The sequence below is a fragment of the Macadamia integrifolia genome, chromosome 2 (genome assembly GCF_013358625.1).
Source record: "Macadamia integrifolia cultivar HAES 741 chromosome 2, SCU_Mint_v3, whole genome shotgun sequence".
In the NCBI taxonomy this organism is placed as follows: domain Eukaryota; kingdom Viridiplantae; phylum Streptophyta; class Magnoliopsida; order Proteales; family Proteaceae; genus Macadamia; species Macadamia integrifolia.
Genome location: NC_056558.1, coordinates 21,540,850 through 21,561,444, shown reverse-complemented (window position 1 = coordinate 21,561,444; position 20,595 = coordinate 21,540,850). Strand labels below are relative to the sequence as shown.

The 20,595-nt window shown below is 37.5% G+C and overlaps 1 protein-coding gene across 3 annotated transcripts; it reads left to right on the top strand.

Moving 5' to 3' along the window:
* Positions 1–183: 183 nt before the first annotated feature.
* LOC122067771 lies at positions 184–20,374 on the top strand. 3 transcript variants are annotated; one of them, XM_042631613.1, is made up of 11 exons: positions 184–628; positions 2,118–2,238; positions 2,712–2,797; positions 7,221–7,638; positions 7,730–7,830; positions 8,979–9,045; positions 11,496–11,723; positions 18,328–18,798; positions 19,028–19,100; positions 19,350–19,422; positions 19,774–20,374. In XM_042631613.1, exons 1-11 carry the CDS (start codon positions 237–239, stop codon positions 19,829–19,831), a joined length of 2,088 nt encoding a protein of 695 aa, XP_042487547.1. In that variant the 5' UTR covers positions 184–236; the 3' UTR covers positions 19,832–20,374. The 3 variants fall into 3 exon arrangements, with proteins under 3 accessions (XP_042487547.1, XP_042487541.1, XP_042487555.1); XM_042631607.1 differs by lacking the exon at positions 19,350–19,422 and having other exon boundaries at positions 19,473–20,374; XM_042631621.1 differs by lacking the exon at positions 19,350–19,422 and having other exon boundaries at positions 419–628; positions 2,144–2,238; positions 19,473–20,374.
* Positions 20,375–20,595: the final 221 nt, after the last annotated feature.

Genomic DNA, 20,595 nt, shown 5'->3' with positions numbered 1-20,595 from the left:
CATAGCCTTCGATTACACGTTAGATTGTGGCAGTACCGCAGTAGTAGCCGAACAGTGGCCATGTGGGAATCACCGTAACCCCAACGCGCATTCTCAATCATTCGAATGGAATCTGGATGAAATAACTAAATTACCCCTAGACAAGGAGAAGTCAGTTGAGCCACCCATTCATCTGCCAGAAAAGGTAACGGTCACACTGATCACTGAACTCAACCCCCCTCCCTCTCTCTCTCTCCATGGTCACCTGCAAGGCGTCAAGCATCAGCTACAGTTCATGCTTTCTTCAACCCACTTGCAGGAGAAACCCCAGATCACTCGGGCTACTTCTTCCTCCAGTTAATTCTTCTCTGCGTCGCAATGAGCGCAAAGTTAACTATTCGGTAGACAGAGAAAAGAAGACCCATACAAGTAATGCGAGGTGGGGTGATAAACCAAGGGGAGGTGATGATGGTAAGCAAGAAGAGGAATTAGAAGAACACGGAAAGGTGCATTGTGAAGTGGATGTAATCTCTTGGAGGGAACGAAGAATCAAGGGGACGATTTTGGTTTATGCCGACGTCGAATCGGTGTGGAATGCTCTCACTGATTATGAGAGGCTCGCTAATTTCATTCCAAATCTCATTTGCAGGTATAAGTTTCATTTGAATTAGGTGGTTCTTGTAGTCCCTATACTTTGTGTGTGTGTGTGTTTCTATTGAGGGCAATGGAAATTTTGGACTACCTAAATATGGCTTCAAACAGGGTTGAATGTCGTAGGAGTAATATAGGTGACCCCATTTAGTTGGGAAAAGGCTTAGTTGAGTTAAAGTGGTTTTAGGCCTATAAATATTTTCTAATATTTTCTTATGCACAATCTCATAATGTAAACAGACTGCTGCTGCAGTATTGATCACTGAATTGAGGCAATTAGAAGCATTTCGAAATTAGGTCTCTATTTGGATGATACAAATCATACCAACAGCCTGAAGTTTTGTATTATGAGCCAGTTCTTGATATGCCAGGTGAATCCGTTGGAGCATGTGCAAAACTTGGGGGGTGTTCCATTTATTCTGATTTGGTTTGGATTTGTCCAAACATTATGAACCTTTTTTTGTCATCAATATTTGAAGTTTACACAATGTCAAAAAAAAAAAAAAAAAGGAAAAAAAAAAAAGGACTGGCTTCTTGTTCCAGCATTGAAAGCATCTTTCAAAATTTTGGCTGCAAGGGACCATGTATTGCATTAGAGTTGTTCAAATTGAAAGCTGGTTCCCCTGCTGTTTTTTCCCCTTATTTTTTAATTGTTAGAATTTCAAGAAGATGCCAATTGTTTAGTTATTCATCTAGTTTTGAACATATTTGGTAATATTCCTTCAAGAATGTGTTGAAAAGTAATTGATGCATCTGTTCTCCTTCTAGAGTTTGTTCTATGAGATATAGATATGTGCAAAGCCTGTGTAAACCCATGAATAAAATTTGTGCTAATACTAGGTGATTCATCAAGATTATTATTATTATTATTAATTTTCTTTTGTTATGTGATTTCTCCATTCATTGTCTACCCTAGCTGTCTGCCATGTGATGTATCGAAGCTTTCCCTTTGTTATATTTAGGTTTCTAATTCAAGAATGACAAAATTTTGCCACATTGTGACATGCTCTAATGCCTCTACCAAAGATGCTTTATTTCGGGCCATAAATTAAGCTGCCAAGTGTTAGGTTCCATGGTCGTCTAGACTCCTTAGCTAGGTGACTCCTCCTGCCATTCTATAATTGCCATTCCCATAGTATGTTGATGAAGGGGATGGGGGTTCTAATTTTATGCCTCCCATAGAAAAATGACATTTTTTAGGAAAACTATTAGCATTTATTTTTTTCCCTTGATCATTAATTCCTATAGAAGTTAACTATGAATATAACTAATGATAGAAAAAAATGTAATTTCTAACTTCCCAATGGGAGAAAAATCATATTCATCTCTTTAACCCCATTTTGTTGGATCAATGTTCATAAAATCACTACCTGCTTTGCCAAATTATAGAAATCTCTAGTCCTGTACCGTTACCATGATACTGATATGTTTTTTTTATTTCTTCTTTATGTATGTTTTCTTATATTGCATGATCTCTGGATTATTAGTGGGAAAATACCTTGTCCTCATCCAGGGCGGATATGGTTAGAGCAGAGAGGCTTCCAACGAGCATTATATTGGCATATTGAAGCCCGTGTTGTCTTGGATCTCCAGGAATTCCCCAATTCAGTAAGTTTCTTCACACTGCTGCTGAGTTACTTGTCAGAGACTAACATGCACTTTGCTTGGTTGGAAGCTCAGATGGGGCTAGGAAGGTTCTTTGCAAAAGCTCTCAAAGAGCGGTGCCTTGGCAGGGCTAATCATTTATATAAACTATGAGGATTATATATTTATCACCTCGAAAGGATCTTGATATGGTTAATAAAACATGGAGGAATTTCTCTCTCTCTCTCTCTCTCTCTCTCTCTCTCTCTCTCTCTCTCTCTCTCTCTCTCTCTCTATGTAGCCATCTCTCTGCATATTCTCTTCACCTTTCTCCTTGAGTGGTTATTTTTTTAACTTTATTTTTTATTCCTGTCTGTCGGTAACATTCTATTTCATGTCAAATTTGTTACTTTATTGCGAATAAGAGTAATGGGTACTGTTTATTTACACTTTTCTGACTTATAAGTTGTAAGAACTTTAATTTATTGCTGCTCAAGGAAAATGGCCATGAACTCCAGTTTTCCATGGTTGATGGGGACTTCAAGAAGTTTGAAGGAAAATGGTCCTTGATATCTGGAGAAAGGTATGGTTTATGTTTTATATTTGATTGAGCAGATTTAGATGATCAAGTCCTATATTTTTTTGTGTCCTCTTATTCATTTCACACAATTTGGTCTTGGAAATAGTATTTTTTTCAGTTAAAAACTCACTAGAATTAATTGAATGACCATATGCTAAGCGACCTTGAGCAAAGTACCTTTTACATATTGAAGAAGGATAAAAACTAGACCATTTTCAAAATTCTTGATGCAATATAATTGTTAGGAGAAACCTTGTTTTGTATATTATATATCCTTGAAAGATATAACAAACATAAATTGCTTAAATAAACTAAATGGTGATAATAAATCTTTAGAAAATTGAATTTCCTTACTCATGAGAACAGTACATTTAGGGGGCTAATGTCCTAATTTTCTTGACAATTTATCACATGAGGTGAAAGTGCTCCAAGGATTGGAGTACAATAAGAATTAAAATATACTATTGGCACTTTTTTTATAATCAAAACAATACCTCTTACGTAGATTTGTATCTTTTCATTTCAAATGTTTGGACTGTAAATAAGCAGATATGCATGAATGCTAAGTCCTCTTAATGTACATAAATGCATATTGTACATAAATGCATATTAAAGTATTTTTATTTCTTATATTATCTTGGAAATCAGTGCTAAAATTTGAAAGATGTCCTTACACCCAGATTGATTTATGAATCGTGGGAAAGTGACATAGATATCTGTAATTAATAAATAAATAAATAAAACGTTTATATAGTCGGTGAATCCATGTACAATTATGGTTGCGATATAATTTTTCCGGCTGTTCCAATTACTTTCGGCCATATCTTTTCTTAAAGCATATGGCTTTGCTTTTTTTCTCCTCACTTAGTTCAATCAACATTATTGTGAAAATTTTCCCTTTTTTGATGGATTTATTTTATAATTAAAGACTATTTTTTTGTTTATCATTAGAAGAACCTATTAATAGAAGGAAACAACCTCAAGAAAGGAAGGTCACACCATGAAGAACCTCTTTGCTGTAATTAAAAATCTTTAATACATAAAATGGTGAGGACTTTAGCATTTAGGTTATTCAAAATTAAACTAACCATAGGAGAAATAGTGAGTAAAGACATGCATAGGTTAGGTCGAGTCCCAAGTATGACCTCGTAAAGATATTTTTTGGAGGGCAAGAGTCCATGTAGTCGAACCCATCTAGGTGATATTTTTCTGTTTTGTATGGTGTGTTCCTTTCCTTTTACTTTTACTTTTACTTTTCGTTTGCTGTCTTTGATCAGATCCATGTAGCCAACCACATATAGTTGGGATAAGACTGAGTTATTATTGTATTATATCGGTTTTATTAAGGAAATTTTGTTACTAGTATAAACACTTAGTGAAGTAGGTTCTGTTGGTTCATTGTGGGTCCTTTACATGCACAAATTTTGGAATTACTTTTAGGCAAAATTTTTTCTGGTCGGCAGAGGAGATAAGGGAGTCCATGGTCGGGAGTGATCCTATCCTTTCAAGTGGAATATTTAATTCTGAATCGTTGGATTAAGTATTTTAGTTTCAACTTTCCATACCCTATTCCAATACGCTAAACCGTATTTTGCTTCCTACACTTTCATCCCCGACCCCCTGATTGCGAAACCCATTTTCCCTCCCTGCAACATTCATGTTTTTTTTTTTTTCTTTGATAACCTCTTTCTCTCTCAAAGAAGAAAACCTTGTGTGAACGGTCAAGGAGGAAATGGGGTTTTGAGAAGAAATTTGTTGGAAGAGATTTCGGCTGAAATAGAGAAACTTTAGGAGAAGAATCGCTGGGAGAGGGAGAGATTTTAGGAGAGAAGTCTTTGGTTTGTGAGAAAGGGTTTCACAGAGAGTAAACGGCTGTGATATAAGGGTTTCGGTAGAGACAGAAAGGTTTCAGTTTTAGAAATCGCAAGTTAGAAGGTTTTATTTTTCAGAGAGACACACTCACAGGATTTGTTTTTCTTTTTTCTGAGGTTAGATTTTCAGGAGATAGGGTAGGGGTTTTTCTCAATGTCCTTTGAGTTGCAGATTTGAAAGAGAGAGTGAAAGAGAGGAGAGGAAGCAGGGTTTGAGAACCTGCAATTTCAGAGAAGAAATTCTCACTGGGGTGATTTTGAGATCTTAGCTTCAAGTGAGGAGTTCGGTAGGAACAAATCGGTTCCTTCAATCTTGGGAGAGAACAGAAGATTTATAACTTGGAACTGTGAGAACTAAGTATTTCTTATTAATATCAGTGATATTGGTTATGGCAAGAACTCTTAACAACTTATTCAGATGTTTTGATTTCTTCAATCTTAGATCCATATACGTATATACAAATAAGGTCTACGTAATTGTCTTTCATATTACTGTATAGTGTTTTATCCCAAATCAATACATTATATCTATATATTTCAGATCTTACGGTGCAAAAGAAACCCTTCAAAAGATACCCATATGTGGTGTCCGACCAGAAAGCCCCAGTCCTTAATTTTATATTATTTGTTCCTGTTATAAATATAATAGGGTAAACATCACTCCCCTCCCCTGAACTAAGGCGAAATATCAACTTGACCCACCACCTTTCTGAAAATATCACTCCCCTCCCCTACAAGAAAAAGATGCTATCTAACAGCTCCAACCGTTAGATTGGCTATTAAGTCAAGTTAAATTTTTTTATAATCTCTAAAATACCCCCTTTCCCCCTTTCTCTGAAAAATTTTCCTTGCGTAGCAGGAAATCACTGTCAAGGTGTTTGGGGGACGATGATGCAGACGAGGATGATGGATGACCATGGTTGGCGCTAGGAGTAGGTGGATGGGGCCATTGGCCGACGTCGTCAGAGCCAGGATTGGGCCACTCTTCCACGGGGCGGTGAGTGATGGAAAGGGGTTGCAGGGGAGGAAGGTAGGACCTAACCTTGCTGGGTTGTTTGGGGTTGGAACTAGAACTAGGGTTAGAACAAGAAGGAGACCATTGATCAGACCATGAAATGGAACGAAGGCAGGTCTTCCGATGTCCACCGCCGGCGACACCACCGTCGTACCCTTGTTCTTCCAACATCCTACTCTGTTGTCTATTTACTTACCGTCAGAACAGAGACGGAAGCTGGGCAATTGGATTTGGATGATCAATATGATGACGACCCATCACAGAATAAACAATTCCTGAAAAGGGCTTTCCCTTGTTTTTGCAGAGAAAGGGAAATAGCTAAGGCTGATGGATAAGTGATACAGAAAGTTTGATTGCTTTATTGGGTTCTCTCTGTTAATTGTATTAGAGAACAAGAAGAAGAAGTAGGGGAGATTGAGATTGAGTTTGTGAGATTGAGATTGGGATTGGGAGAAGAAAATTCAGACACAACTACGACTGAGTAAAAGCATGGACTATAGGCTTTGGTGGATATGGCAACATGAACTCAAACCTTGACAAATTTTCAGAGAAAGGAGGAAAGGGAGAAAGAGGGAAAGGGGGGTATTTTAGGGATTATAAAAAAAAATTTGACTTGACTTAACAGCCAAATCTAACGGTTGGGGCTGTTAGATAACATCTTTTTCTTGTAGGGGAGGGGAGTGATATTTTCAGAAAAATGGTGGGTCAAGTTGATATTTCACTTTAGTTCATGGGAGGGGAGTGATGTTTACCCAATATAATAAATAATATTAATGACAGGAAGTATCACAGAAAATTAGAAGAGCATAAAAACCATGGATGGTAATGTTGGTAGCACAATTCCTTGGCCTTCGCTTAATCGCCTAGGTATCTGTTAGAATATGTAGTGTTAGCATTTAACTGCTCATTATTTTATTGCAATGAAATTCCTATTTTAATGTTTTCTTTGAATGTATTTATTGGTTTTTCACACACACAAACATTGTATATAGCTTGACTGACCATCAAACAAGATGATATGGTATCCATGGAAATCCTCTCAGTTTGGCAATGCTTTTGCTATCTACTGTTTTATTATTTCTTGTCACTTAAATATTGCATTAAAGGACTTCAATTGGACTAAAACACTGATTAAATCATTTGGTCCTCAGAGCACCCTGATATAGCACATGACACTTGCACTTGCAAATCTTCCTGGATTCCTTATCCCCTTATTGTTGGATCTAACAGCTTCTTGCGAGTCAGTTCCCCTGCCAAAGAGAATATATCCATTAGTTATTTTTCTCAATTGAAACTTCTTTGTGATTAGAGTAATAACAAATATGGATATGGACTCCTATTTTGGAGTGTTGGCTTGACACCTACGTAATGGATAGTGCTTGTCTTCTCTTCATTAGAAGCTGGAAACTGTAGTAACTGTTTAAATTTAAATATCTGAATGTTGATTCAAGTGTACAAACATATTGTAAATGTGAAAAAGAACTTAGTTATGACATATAAAGAGACTAATTGGTAGGTTCACTTAAAATTTGTTTTGCAGGTCTTCGACAACAATTCTATCTTATGAAGTGAATGTGATACCGCGATTCAACTTCCCGGCAATTTTCTTGGAGAGAATTATTAGATCAGATCTTCCTGTGAACCTTCAAGCCTTAGCACGTAGGGCTGAGAGAAGTTCTGAAGAGAATCAGAAGGCACTCATCACAAGCAGTACCTCTGGTGCAACTTCTAAAGCTGCCCTTCCTTCAGCTGGCACTGTTTCCTCTGATGCTTTGATTGAAAAGAATAAATTGTTCCCCAGCGAGTCTAAAGAGAATCATTCAAATTCTAATTTTGGTCAGGTGCCACATTTTCCGAGTGAATTAAACAATAACTGGGGTGTATTTGGAAAATTTTGCAGACTTGATAGGCCTCGCATGGTAGATGAAGTTCATCTTCGTAGATTTGATGGCCTATTGGTAACTGATTGATTCTACACTATGTATCTTGGAATTCTTGTCAAAGAAAAGTTTTTATACAACTTCTCTCATTAAATTTTTTGGGTTGAAGGAAAATGGAGGAGTTCACCGTTGTGTTGTTGCCAGCATCACTGTGAAGGCACCTGTTCGGGAAGTATGGAATGTTTTGACTGCTTATGAATCTTTGCCTGAGTAAGCACACTATGTCTTTGATCTCGTTACTTACTTAGTATTGACTGTTACAAACCAAGATATGTAGCCAGTAACTTGAGAGGAGAGAAAGAGATTGAGAGAGAAGAGAAGAAGAGAGACGGCAAGAAGAGGAGCAGCTGATTGTATTTGGCAGTCCCCCTCATTGTGTATTTATAATAATCAAAACCAATAACCTTACAATTAGAGGCCTTGAGGAAATAGGAAAAAAAAATCCTAATCTAACCAATTTAGGTAACAAAGTACTAGCCTAAGTCTAGCCTAACTAGTAAACATTGGACCAAAGTTAAAATCTACAACTAATCACGATAGGGACAAACCCCTTACCGTGACACATATCTAAACACTCCTCCTTAAGCTAGGGTATACATATATCAAAAGAAAAGCTCCAGCTTGAACCAACAAGAATAGAAAACCAAACACGACACTAATCTTTAATTGCAGTTGTAGATTCCAGTGAGCACAAAGAGAACTTCAATCAACCATCATAAAGTCAGTAGCAATATCAGCTCAGGTACGTCAATCATCAACAATATCAGTAGATAAAGACCATCATGCAGAACCATCAGCAACAAACAAATTAGGCGGTAGATAACACCAACTGCAATCCACAAAATATCATGACAGCAACAGCAGAATCAAAGGTTCTTCCTAAGGGAGGCAAGTAGTAGGTAGTCATCTCCACAAAGTAGAAAAATAAAAAGAGTAGCATGCAACAGCTACACCAAAAACTCTTCTCAAAAGAAAGCAGGTAGTAGGTAAGGCAAGCAGTAGGCAGTATAGGTTACTGCAAACCAAGTAGCGGAATCAGGTTGCTGGAGACTGAGTAACAACATTAGGTTGCTGGGGACCAAGTAGCAACATTAGGTTGCAGGGGACCAAGTGACAGCATCAGGTTGTTGGGTACCAACTAAGGTTCCACTGTTTCTGAATATCTTAACACATTTATTTCACAATATGAGGAAAACTTGCAGTGTGAAGAATATTTTATGTCCTAAGTTTATTTTCTTTCATGCAACCATTCTATAATAAAACCGCACAAAATGTTCCTAGTATATTTTTCATTTCTTACTTTTCAGTCATCTATTTTGTTTCTCAATTTCCTGCCTTCATGTTGTTGTCTTTTGTAGGATTGTTCCAAATTTAGCTATCAGTAAGATTTTATCTAGGGAAAACAACAAGGTGCGCATTCTTCAGGTACGAAATAAGATTTTACATTTAGTTGTAATTTCTTATGCTTTTGTGGACGATTCAGTTGGAAATGATGCAAGTATTGATCCAAGAGAAGAGAGAAGAAGGTAAGAGCTAAGAAGAGGAGAAGAGGAGAAGAGAAGTAGAAAAGGAGAAAAGAGAAGAAGAGGGAAGAGAAATGTGCAACCGTATGGGAGAGAGATGATCTCTATCCCCTTTATTGCTTTATTAATATAATAATGGGAATTACATACACCTCCCTAGGGAGCTAAAAGGAAAAAGGAAAAAAAATACAATATAAGACAATAAGTAAATGAACCAGTCCCCAGGTAGCCTGTTACATAAACATAAACTCTAACAGATTCACCACTCCTTTCTCTATAAGTAACATGTGTTTAAGGCATGGTTTAAAAACTCGCCAAAATCTTGGAGAAATATCGCTCACTTTGTTGATTTCAACAAGGCCAAGACAAAACAGGAGGCGAATTACAGAATCGGCCCAATTTCAATTGAAATTATGGTGTCAATCGTTGGGACACAGAAATTTCGACTGTGTCATATAGTTTTGTAAAATGAATTTTGGGCCTTATGAAAGGCACTGTTTCTCAAGTTTTGGTCAAAATGTTGCAACAGTTTGGTTTGCGGGAAGGAGAAAAACCATTTTTTCTTGGATTTTTGCCACCTCACCTCTACACACTGTTGGAAACTTGGAATACGCTGTAGGGGGGTTGCCAACTTCACTTCAATGACATCGTTTGCTGCATATTGGGGAAGAAGAACAGGCAATACATTTCTCTGCCCCCGTCCCCCCTTTGCCCCCCCTTTTGTCCCTTTTGGTTTGTTGCCTTTGTGCTTAGTTTAGCCCCCCCTTTCCAATAGCATTGAGGCTCTCGGGCTTGCTCCTCCCCCCCCCTTTTTTTCATCCCCTGTATATTCTTTCTGCACTTGGTAATGAGTTTATTTATTCATCCAACAAAAAAATATTAAACAAGGTATACATAGGGTTCGGCATGTATTGTCAAGTGTCAATCAGCTTAATATGGTCGTTTGCCCCAGTGTCGTCCTCCCCCCCCCCACCCCCACCCCCACCCCCACCCCCACCAAAAAAAAAAAAAAACCCCCAAATGACATACTGGGAAAAAAATGCACTGTTTCAGAGAAGTTTCGCCCATTTTGATCTAACCAAAATGAGACCGAAATACAAGTTTTAGAACCTTGGTTTAAGGTGCATTATACTCAGATATCCATGTTACTCATTGGAAGTCTGTGGAACTCCTGATATATTTTTGCCTTGCAATCATCACACAAAAACAGATATGCATTGGAATATTTTCATGCAATAGCAACTCTTATTTATGTATATGATATCCAAATCCCATTGTCTTCTGTTGTAAAGAACCCCTTTTTTTATTTTTATTTTATGTGTGTGTGTGTGTAATCCTGATTTGATTCATGTGGTAACAGTAAGATGGTTGCTGCTATCTGAACAATACTTGAGAAGAGCTTGAAATTGAAACTAAGGGTAACCCAAGGACAAGTTTTGTTTTATCAGAAATCAAATATACTTTTTGGACATATCTCTGAGTGACTTTTTACTATCAATTTCTACTTGAAAAACTACTTTGACAAGACATCCAAGCAAGAAGTTCCAAACCATTGAAACATGAGATTGCCAGAAAATCAATTTGACCTCAAACAGGTTTGAAACTAGAGATATTAGGTACTTATCCATTGTATGTGGTGAATGTAATTATGCATATATTGGCACTATAAGTTACTATTACAATTGGTTTTCTTTTCTCATTTCACCTGATTTCTGTAGTACTTACTAATTTACTGTCTTTCCTGTGTTCTCACCCTCCGAATTTGGGGTTTCTTCTAGTTAAAAATTATTTTGGAAAGTCTACATTTAGTGTAGATAAATGTTGCTGTTGCATGGGGTGAAACAGTTTGTTTTCAAGATCAAGGTTTAGAGGTGGGTGAGAACAGATGAAAACATCAAAAAGTAGCAGAATGAAGGGGAAATTGTCTTTGTGCAGTGATTTCTCCATCACGATTGAAACAATTTTGCTTTCACAATCATTTAGGACATGGAAATAATATGCGGTCATGTACTTTAAACATTTAAGTTCTGGAGAAACATGACAGCCATTTGCATTGGAAACAGTTTCATGTTGTAAACTGAGCTCTATAGATTTTGAATGTTTGCATAGACCATATGTGTATCATTTGGCAATGTTAGCTGAATTTGCATCACTGCTGTTTCATATTTGCCCCTCATATGAAAACAAAACAGCAGTGGACTAAAATTAACAAAAACAATGGTCATTCTCTAAATCAATGGAATGTTATCATTGATTAGATTTGGAAAAATTTTCAATGCTACTGTATGGTTACTCTAAAAATTCTTGTACTTGAATTGAGAAAACTATTTTACTCTAAACTTTCTTGTGCAGGAAGGTTGCAAGGGCCTATTGTATATGGTACTTCATGCACGCTGTATCCTGGATTTACGTGAACATCTTGAACAGGAGATTAGTTTTGAGCAGGTCGAAGGGGACTTTGATTCATTTCAGGGGAAATGGCTTCTGGAGCAACTAGGGAATCAACATACATTATTAAAGTATGTTGTGGAATCAAAAATGCATAAAGACTCTTTGCTCTCAGAAGCAATTATGGAGGAGGTATGATTCTCTCACTCTAGTTTGGAATCTTGCTACAGAAATGATTTTCTATATATTTGTTGATATATCTTCAATTTAATATGAGTTACTTCATGCTTTTGAAAATTCTCTTGGAAAAAACCACTGCAAAATCGTTAAGTTATTCCTAAGGATCTTATTCTTCTCCTCTTTTTGAAGTCAAAACAAAGAAGTTTATCAGCTTACTATTGGATTTAACCACTTTTCACAGTACAAAAAATTGATGATTAATTATGAAATCTGGCTTGTATTATTTGCAAATGGTGTTTTTGGAGATAGAAGAAGCTTAAGAAAATCCATATAAATTTTCCTGGAACTGAAATGGGATCTTCTCTACTTGCCAATACATCTTTTTGAGTCGCGAACCACCCTTCATCCACTTATCTAAGTCGACCTCTCCCTAAACACAAACATGGTTACGAATTTTATCCCACCTTAATAAATACATCCAACAATCTACCATTTTGGAAAAATCAGTAAAATGTAGCTCTTACAAACCGCCAATGCCTCAGCCCCTGAGAATTCTTCCAGCTTCCTCATCTTTTTAAATCTTCTTCTAAGTGATCCATTCAGTTGCCAGGAGAATCCCAATCTGCTACACTAAAACCACTGTTCTGCGTATCTGCTCAGGATTTATAGGCTTTACACAGCCAACTGATTTTATTTTTAGTATTTTTTTTTTTGGGGGTGGGGGTGGGTGGGGCAGTAAATTAATTTTTTACACTGTTTTTAATTAGCAATATAGCCACTGATTTACATGCTACCATTAATCTCAATTTTTTTTTTGGTGGATAATAAATTTATTACCAAGAGGAAAGAAAAGAGAAAGGATGTTATATTCTTAGCAACTATGCTAATTTACTACTTGCTTTATGATTAACGAAGTTTTTTTTTTTTTTTTCCCTCTTTTCCGAGTTGAATTATAATTTGTTATTAGGCGTCTTTATTATGCAAGTAAAAGTCCAAGTACGTACAGTTAAAGGGTTTTTTTTTACTTTGAAAAGTAATTCATGTGGTAGCTCAGACTTCAGTCCAGGTCTATACCTAGGCATGTAATTCAGCTTCCAGTTCCGTTTGTTAATATGATTTTGCTTCTGTCAAGAGGATGGTTTTCTTACAGTTGTGGTTTAGTGGTCATATCGTACTAACTTTGATGTTAAGTGGTCCCTTATCACTTACTCTTCATTCTTCTTTCTTATACATCCTTTGTGTGTTGCTTTCCCTTTTTTGAGTTAGGCCTACTATTATGGAACTATTTTCTGCTGTACTACAAAACTTCAGTTCTTTTTTGTCAAGGGTAATTTGTAACTTTTAGGTCTTTGAGGGTATATAAATAATTTGCAGCTTATCCTTGGAACCAAGGATTAAAGTATCAGTATCGGTCGCCATATCGGTTAGGTCATTTTTATTTTTTTTTGGATGAATAATGGGGAAGAAGGGGGGGGGGGGACCAAAAGCTAAGCCCAAAGGGGGACACAACAAATGTGACTAACCATAACCAATCAGGCCAAAGAGGGCCAAAGAAAAGGTGGGGGGACTACAGGGGATACAAGTCATCATGGGGGTGGGGAAAGGATAGGACCAAGGAGAGGAGACCCTAGGAGGCAACAATAAGCCGTTCCCTGGGGAATCCCTAACAGAGCAATGGGGAAGCAGAGAAAGCTTGGATCTGACATCAAAGAAGATGGAATTCCAAATCATATTGAAAGATCTAGAAATGGTAGTCCATCTTCTAAGGTTCCGCTCCATCCAAATATGATAGATGCTGGCACAAAAAGCAAGTTTTCCCGCAATGTCACAATATTGCTACCCACAAAAGTCATGTCTACCCAAATCCATTCACACAAAAGGGAATGCACATGTCTCCTGGAAGGCTAAAAAAACTGGAGAACACACTTCCAAATGGAAGAAGCAAAGGGGCAAGAAGAGAAGAGATGATTAACATCTTTAGTATTATTCCAATAGAGGCAGCAAGCTGAAGGAACTTGGATATGTCTGTGGATTAAGAAAGACTGGGTAGGAAGATAGTTGGAGAGGGCGCACCAAGTAGTGAATGAGTGGCGGGGAATGTGACCTTTGAATTAGACAGTGTTACGCCAATAAACTAAGGGACCTCTAGCTCTAACAAGATCCCAAGAAGAGTGGGAGTTGAAGAGGCTAGTTGGGGAGAGGGACCAAATGACTTGATTAGCTCTACCTCTATGACCGGGGGGGATGGGGTAGGGAAGACTAGATATCGGAAAGCGGAGGAGAGGAAGAAGGGGGACACCAGATGCCATTGGAGAGGATAGAAGAAACAGAGGAATTTCTAGGGAGCCTAGAAGAGTAATTAGATCTAATAGATACCAAAGGGAGAAGAATGCTAGCAGGGTGCTAGGGGTCGAGCCGAAGAGAAGTAGAGAGGGTGAATGGAGGAGGAGATGGCAAGAAGAGCAAGAGGTCTTGCTAAGAGGATGTTACGCCACACCCAGGAGGCATCGTGGGAGGGAGAGACAATCCAGATGGAATCCTTATGTAGGAGAAAGAGTACACCCAAGAGACCCATATGCTCTTTTGCTTGGAAGCCAGCTTCCAAATGAGCTTGAGAATACCCACAGAATTGGCATATTTAATTCTACGAAGGCCCAAACTCCTTCAAACTCGGGAAGGCAAATAGAGGACCATCTGATCGGATGAAGGAATTTGGTGGACTCTCCCCTTTTCCAGAGGAAGGAATAAAGGAGAAACTTAGCTACCTTGATGACAGACTGAGAGATAGCAAAGATGCCCGACCAATAAAGGTAGCAAGATTGGAGGACCGATCTTATATTCACAAGCCTCCCAGCATAAGAAAGAAGCTTGCCTTTCCAAAGTTGAAGTATTTTTTTTTACAGATCAATTAAGGGGGCACAGTAGAGGCATACAGTCTGAAGGAAATGAGGGAAAGGCCAAGATATTTCATAGTAAGGGAGCCTAGGGCAAAGCTTGTCAAAAGGAGAAGGCTATCTTTGGTAGCATCAGAAACACTGGCAAGAAAGAAATGAGATTTGAGAAGGTTGATGGAAAGGCCAGAAAGGGATTCCAAGAGATTCAACGAGGACATGATAGAATTAATGCAAGTAGAGTCAGCTCTAGAGAAAATCACAAGGTCATTAGCAAAAACAAGATGAGTAAGGTTGAGGCGTTGCATTTAGGAAGAGGAGTGATGAGGTGGAGGTCCGTACTAGATTGGGTGGATCTAGAGAGGAGAGAGAGAGAGAGAGAGAGAGAGAGAGAGAGAGAGAGAGAGAGAGAGAGAGAGAAGGAAGGGGGAGAGAGGACAGCCTTGTCGGATTCCCCTAGGGGACTGGAGAATCCAACAGGACTACTGTTAACCAAGACTAAGAGGCGCTGGGAGGAGATGCAAGAATGGATCCAATGAACAAAGACCGTGGAAAGGACATCTAGAGCAGCACCTTTGAGATGAAGTTCCAACTGATGGAATATGGTCATGTCATTTTAAATCGTAGTGTATCGTGTCATATCGGAGATACGCAAGATGTATAAAGATATGCACAAAAATGGTCAAGATATGCATGGAAATATACTTTTGCATAAAATATATATATATATATATATATATAAGCAGTATATAACATATATCATGCATAAACACTAAAATGGAAAACACCCTATTGAGAGACGAGTGCATTCAATTGAATTTGTTTTAAAGGATGAAAGGTCGGCCCACTATCATGGAACTATTTTCTGCTGTATTAAAAAACTTCGGTTCTTTTTTGTCAAAGGTACTTTGTAACTTTTAGGTTTTTGAGGGTATATAAATAATTTGCAGCTTATTCTTGGAACCAAGGATTAAAGTATCAGTATCGGTCACCATATCGGTCAGGTCACTTTAAATCGTAGTGTATCTTATTATATTGGAGATACGTAAGATATACTAAAGATATGCACAAAAATGGTCAAGATATGCATGGAAGTATACTTTTGCATAAATATATATAAGCAATAAATAACATGTATCATGTATAAACACTAAAATGGAAAACAACCTATTGAGAGATGAGTGCATTCAATTGAAAGGTTTCTTACATGTAGTAATAGTCTATTATTGACTTTCTAAGAAATTTTAAAATCTATGTACAGATTGATGCTATTTTTTTAGTTTGTTTTACAGGTCTTGCGCTATGTTTAGCTTCCATTGATGATTTTTTATTTTTCAATTCTCTAAACATCAGTTTGATTGTAGATTTTGAATAATTTTCTATGAATGACTCAAAGCCCCAAGTCTATGAAATGAAAGGCAGATCAATTGTGCAATTGTGCTTCAAATTTTGGAAACTTAATTACTGCCACCGAGAAGATCATGCTCTGTTTCAAAAGTGAAATGGGTTCTGTAGATACATATCTTAAGTATCGGTACGTATTGGCAAGTATCGGTGTGTATCGGTGCACATCAGCCAATACATATCTGCAGGTAAGGATACACTTCAAAAGGGTATCAGCTGATATGATACGATACGGACCAATACTTTAGACCATGCTAATACCGAGATACTACCCACAGATTTTATCTAATAATACTTGCCATATCCTTATTTATTACCTAACACCTATTGTCTTACAACAAGACTATTACACCCCCAAAGTGCAAAATGTTGAAAGTCCTGTTGCACGTGCATAGTGGTGCCTTTAAATAGTACACCCCCAAAAAAAGGTGTATTAATGAAACACAGTATCAGGGGGTTCTTGAGGATATATAAAATGACATGCAACGCTTGGTTCCTTTGATTTAACTCTCTTTCTCCACTCCTTTTTTTCTTATTTTTGCATTGCCAGCTATTTTGCTGGCAAATCAACTGCCTAGTCCACCACCCTTTGAAATCATTCCAACCCAAACATCCACCATCTATAGTTTCTGTCATTCGCTAGCTATTCCCCAAAGCAACAGCCTTACTAACCCCAGAAGCTTTAATCAATGTAATTATCCTTTTAGAAAACCTCCTGAAGATTCATACAGAATTTCTTGTTTAGAGAATGGGACTTCAATCCTGCATCAATTTTCATTCCCACAACCTGCCAACTCCAAAAAATGGAAACTACATCAGTAAGCCCTAAGAAGCACTTTACAACCACCAATCCAACAGTTACAATGTTTCTTCATTGTATTTCAAAAGAGGTGCATGTGGAAGTGATAATTTTGGATACACTTATACAAGTATATTTTTTCTGTTTCTCCATGCATCAGTTGTGCATGAAAACTTGTTTGAACTTAGAAATGTGTTTCATTTCTGAAGTTTCATACAACTTTTCTGGAAGGAAATTAAACACTTCATGGTACAGAATGAAATTGCTGTTAAATATGTTGACTTCAATAGATCTGTGCAAGTTATTGCCACACGAGAAGGTTCTGTATTTAAATCAAGATCTTTAACCAAGTCAGCATGTGAGTATAACCGGTGGTATTTATATTTGATAACTCAAAAAATGTAACGACAGCAGATTTATTAAAGAATAGTGGGTACTTAACTTTGTGGTCCTTTGTTTGAAGTTACCCATGCGACAGAAGTTTCTGTGCCTTGTGGTATCATGTTCAAACCCTACTCCAAGCTGCTGGGAAACACAATTTTATAGTAAAAAGATGGTGTTTTGGTGGGACCTAAACCCTAGACTCTTATTGTCCACATTATTATCCAATGATTGGTTAATTTTCAATCTAATCTGACTTCTCCATTTGTCAATATAATGTTTGTAAATCATTTGTTTGTTGAAAAATAGAAAGAAAACATGATATACATAGCAGGCCATACAGTTGAAATGGGCCACCAATTTGACATGTGGCTATCCCAGGAACTCCCCATCTATCTAATGGTTAGAATGACTAAATCATTTGTCAATGTGCCAGAACAAGCTGTCCATGTGGGGATGATCTGCCGTATTATGTGTAGCAAACAGAAAGTCTTTGTACAAAGGACAGGAGTCAAGAATATAATAAAAGCTGCTAGTCCTTGCTCTTAGTATATGGTTCTACGCCATTGATCATTGTTGGTTGTGAATTGTTTGTGTTTGCGCCTTCATGGCCCACACCTTGGAATTGTGACATTGTTCCCTATTTCTTACTAAATCATGTTCTTTTGGGAGGTCATCAGCACACTTCTGTGACCCCATTACCGGCCAATTCATGACGTGCAAGACTATTCATTATTTTCATGAATATTATCTAAATCAAAGATGTTCAAAGAAACTGGTTTGTACTGGAAAAACTCCACCTACTTTTGGTAAAACGAATTAACTGTATATGTTATGGATCTGAATTCAACTAAAATTCCATTTATTAAACTTTTGAATTTTTTTTATGTGATCTTTGATGAGTTGGATCTTCCAGAGATTTCAGTACTCGTTAGTAATTATGGCAGATCATTCGACAGTTGGATCTGGTTCCATTCCATGCCTCCATCAATATCAACTGCTCTCATCTTTCTTTCCTTCACCAACTTAACTTGAAAGCTTTCATTTGATAAAAATATTGGCAGAGTTTTTCGCCTGTGTGTCATGATTCAGCATTTTGTGCTATGCAAAACAATAAAAATGTTACGTCTCATTTTTCCAGGTTATATATGAAGATCTCCCTTCAAATCTTTGTGCCATTAGAGATTTCATTGAAAACCAAGAAGGAGAAAATTCTGTGGAAACAAGTGATGCTGGAAAATATTCTGGGGGACAAATGACTCCACCTAGCAATCATAATTATGATACTGAAGCCAATTGTAGAAATTCAATGGAACGAGTTTCTAAAATCAATGGCTCAAGTTCATCGAGAAAAAGACCAAGGGTTCCAGGCTTGCAGAGGGATATTGAAATTCTTAAAGCTGAGCTCTTGACATTTATTTCTGAATATGGGCAGGAAGGATTTATGCCCATGAGAAAGCAACTCCGTTTGCATGGTAGGGTGGATATTGAGAAGGCCATTACACGCATGGGTGGATTCAGAAAGATTGCCTCACTGATGAACCTTTCCCTTGCTTACAAACACCGTAAGCCCAAGGGCTTCTGGGACAATCTTGAGAATTTGCAGGAAGAGGTACATTTTAAAACTTTATTTTCTGATCATGGCAGCCTTCAATGTGGTTCTAGCTCCCCCAACCACTACCACCACCCTCTCACAGGGGGGTGGGGGACTGAGTGTAGAGGTCTCCAAAATGCAATTTATTATTAAATATTTGAGGGACAATATCAGCACTGTTTAATCATACTTGAGTCTGTAGATAATCATGATTGACTTATCACAATTATCTATTTTTGTTGTGCAGATTAGTCGGTTCCAGAGGAATTGGGGGATGGATGCTGCTTATATGCCCAGTAGAAAATCTTTTGAACGTGCAGGTAAGGGAAAAAAAAATTCAAACCATTGTGAATGATCTTACTCCTTGTTAATTACACAATGAACAATATCTAAGGATTTGATCAGTTTTCGAAAGTTATTTGGATTTCACCTGAAAAAAAAGTTACATAAATTTGGGAGAAAAAGAAAAACGAACTTGGCCATTTAGTTTGAAAGCTGCGAGCCTCTGGTTGATCATCACGTAGGCTGTAGTGAAACATTCCTGTAGGACTTTTGCTTCTTTTATGCAGTTGAAGACCTGCAGGGTCCAGATTTAGGTTATTGGAGGAGGAACAGTTCCCAAGCATATCGGATTTTGACATGGTATGGCCTTTCTTATTCTGCTCTCTTTTTTCATTTTTCTTTTTTTAAAGGGCGCTATGACATTGCACGTGCCTTGGAGAAATGGGGAGGTCTTCATGAAGTTTCACGCCTCTTATCACTCAAGTCTAGGCACCCTAACAGACAGGCAAACCTAGCAAAGGAAAAGCAAGTTGATGGTATATCTTCCACTGATACAGTGGGTGAGGAGAAAGTGGCATATAAACCTTATGTTTCTCAGGATACTCACAAGTGGCTATCTAAACTGAAATATTTGGACATAAACTGGATGGAATGAGAGGGCCATTACTTGATTGCTGTCCTATATTGATTGATCATGGTTGTATAATGCAGTGTGATGGATTCAGTTGAAAGTATTGCAGCCATGGTTGATGGATCTCTCATCAACTGACAAGGTCAATGTGTATGAGGTGGTTCATTTTCAAGTACACACCCATTAGGAAGAGATATGCTCTTTATAACTCCTTTCCCTATCAGGTGCTGGAGTGGCCGAGAGTTCACAGAAGGCATGTATAGAAAACTATGATGTAAAAGAAAGACACATGGTTGGTTGACTTGGACAATTATAATACAAAATTGGCTAATCCAGGGATCCATCCTATAAGAAACTCATTATGGATTTATCAAGTCAGCTTTAATATGGTGGACGGGGTTAGAAGAGCCTGCGACTGCTTTCTGTCATGCATATGTAGAAGGAAGATGCATAGCACACAATGGACACCAATGATTTGATCTCTCACTGGGAACTATACATCTAGATCTTGACTAGCATGCAAGCCAGCATCTTTTTAAAGCCAAATGTATGCATAATCCATAGGCTTTATGCCTTCACCTATTGTATCTTATGTGGTAAATGAATCACAAAGAGAATGATGCCAAAAATGCATTCACTGAACTCTTTTTGAAGTATATTCATTGGTTTTTTCTCATTTAATGTGGGGAAAGATTCAGAGGATGGCAAACCAGTTAAGCTATGTTTGGATGTCAAGAAAAGAATATAGTAAAAAAAATCATAATTAGACAAAAATCATAATGACACAACCATTGATTTATGTGTCTCCCTCTCTTCTGAGATTCAATATTTTTTTTTTCTTTTCTTGACATCCAAACATAGCCTAAGAGAATCTTTGAACGAGTGCACCTTATGCTGCAGCA

What these genes read in the sequence shown, in the direction of transcription:
- LOC122067771 (XM_042631607.1), top strand. Translation starts at nt 237, where the DNA reads ATGGTCACCTGCAAGGCGTCAAGCATCAGCTACAGTTCATGCTTTCTT. An exon ending in ATTCCAAATCTCATTTGCAG is followed by an intron (nt 629 to 2,117) that starts GTATAAGTTTCA and finishes CTGGATTATTAG; the next exon opens with TGGGAAAATACCTTGTCCTC. An exon ending in GTAGATTTGATGGCCTATTG is followed by an intron (nt 7,639 to 7,729) that starts GTAACTGATTGA and finishes TTTGGGTTGAAG; the next exon opens with GAAAATGGAGGAGTTCACCG.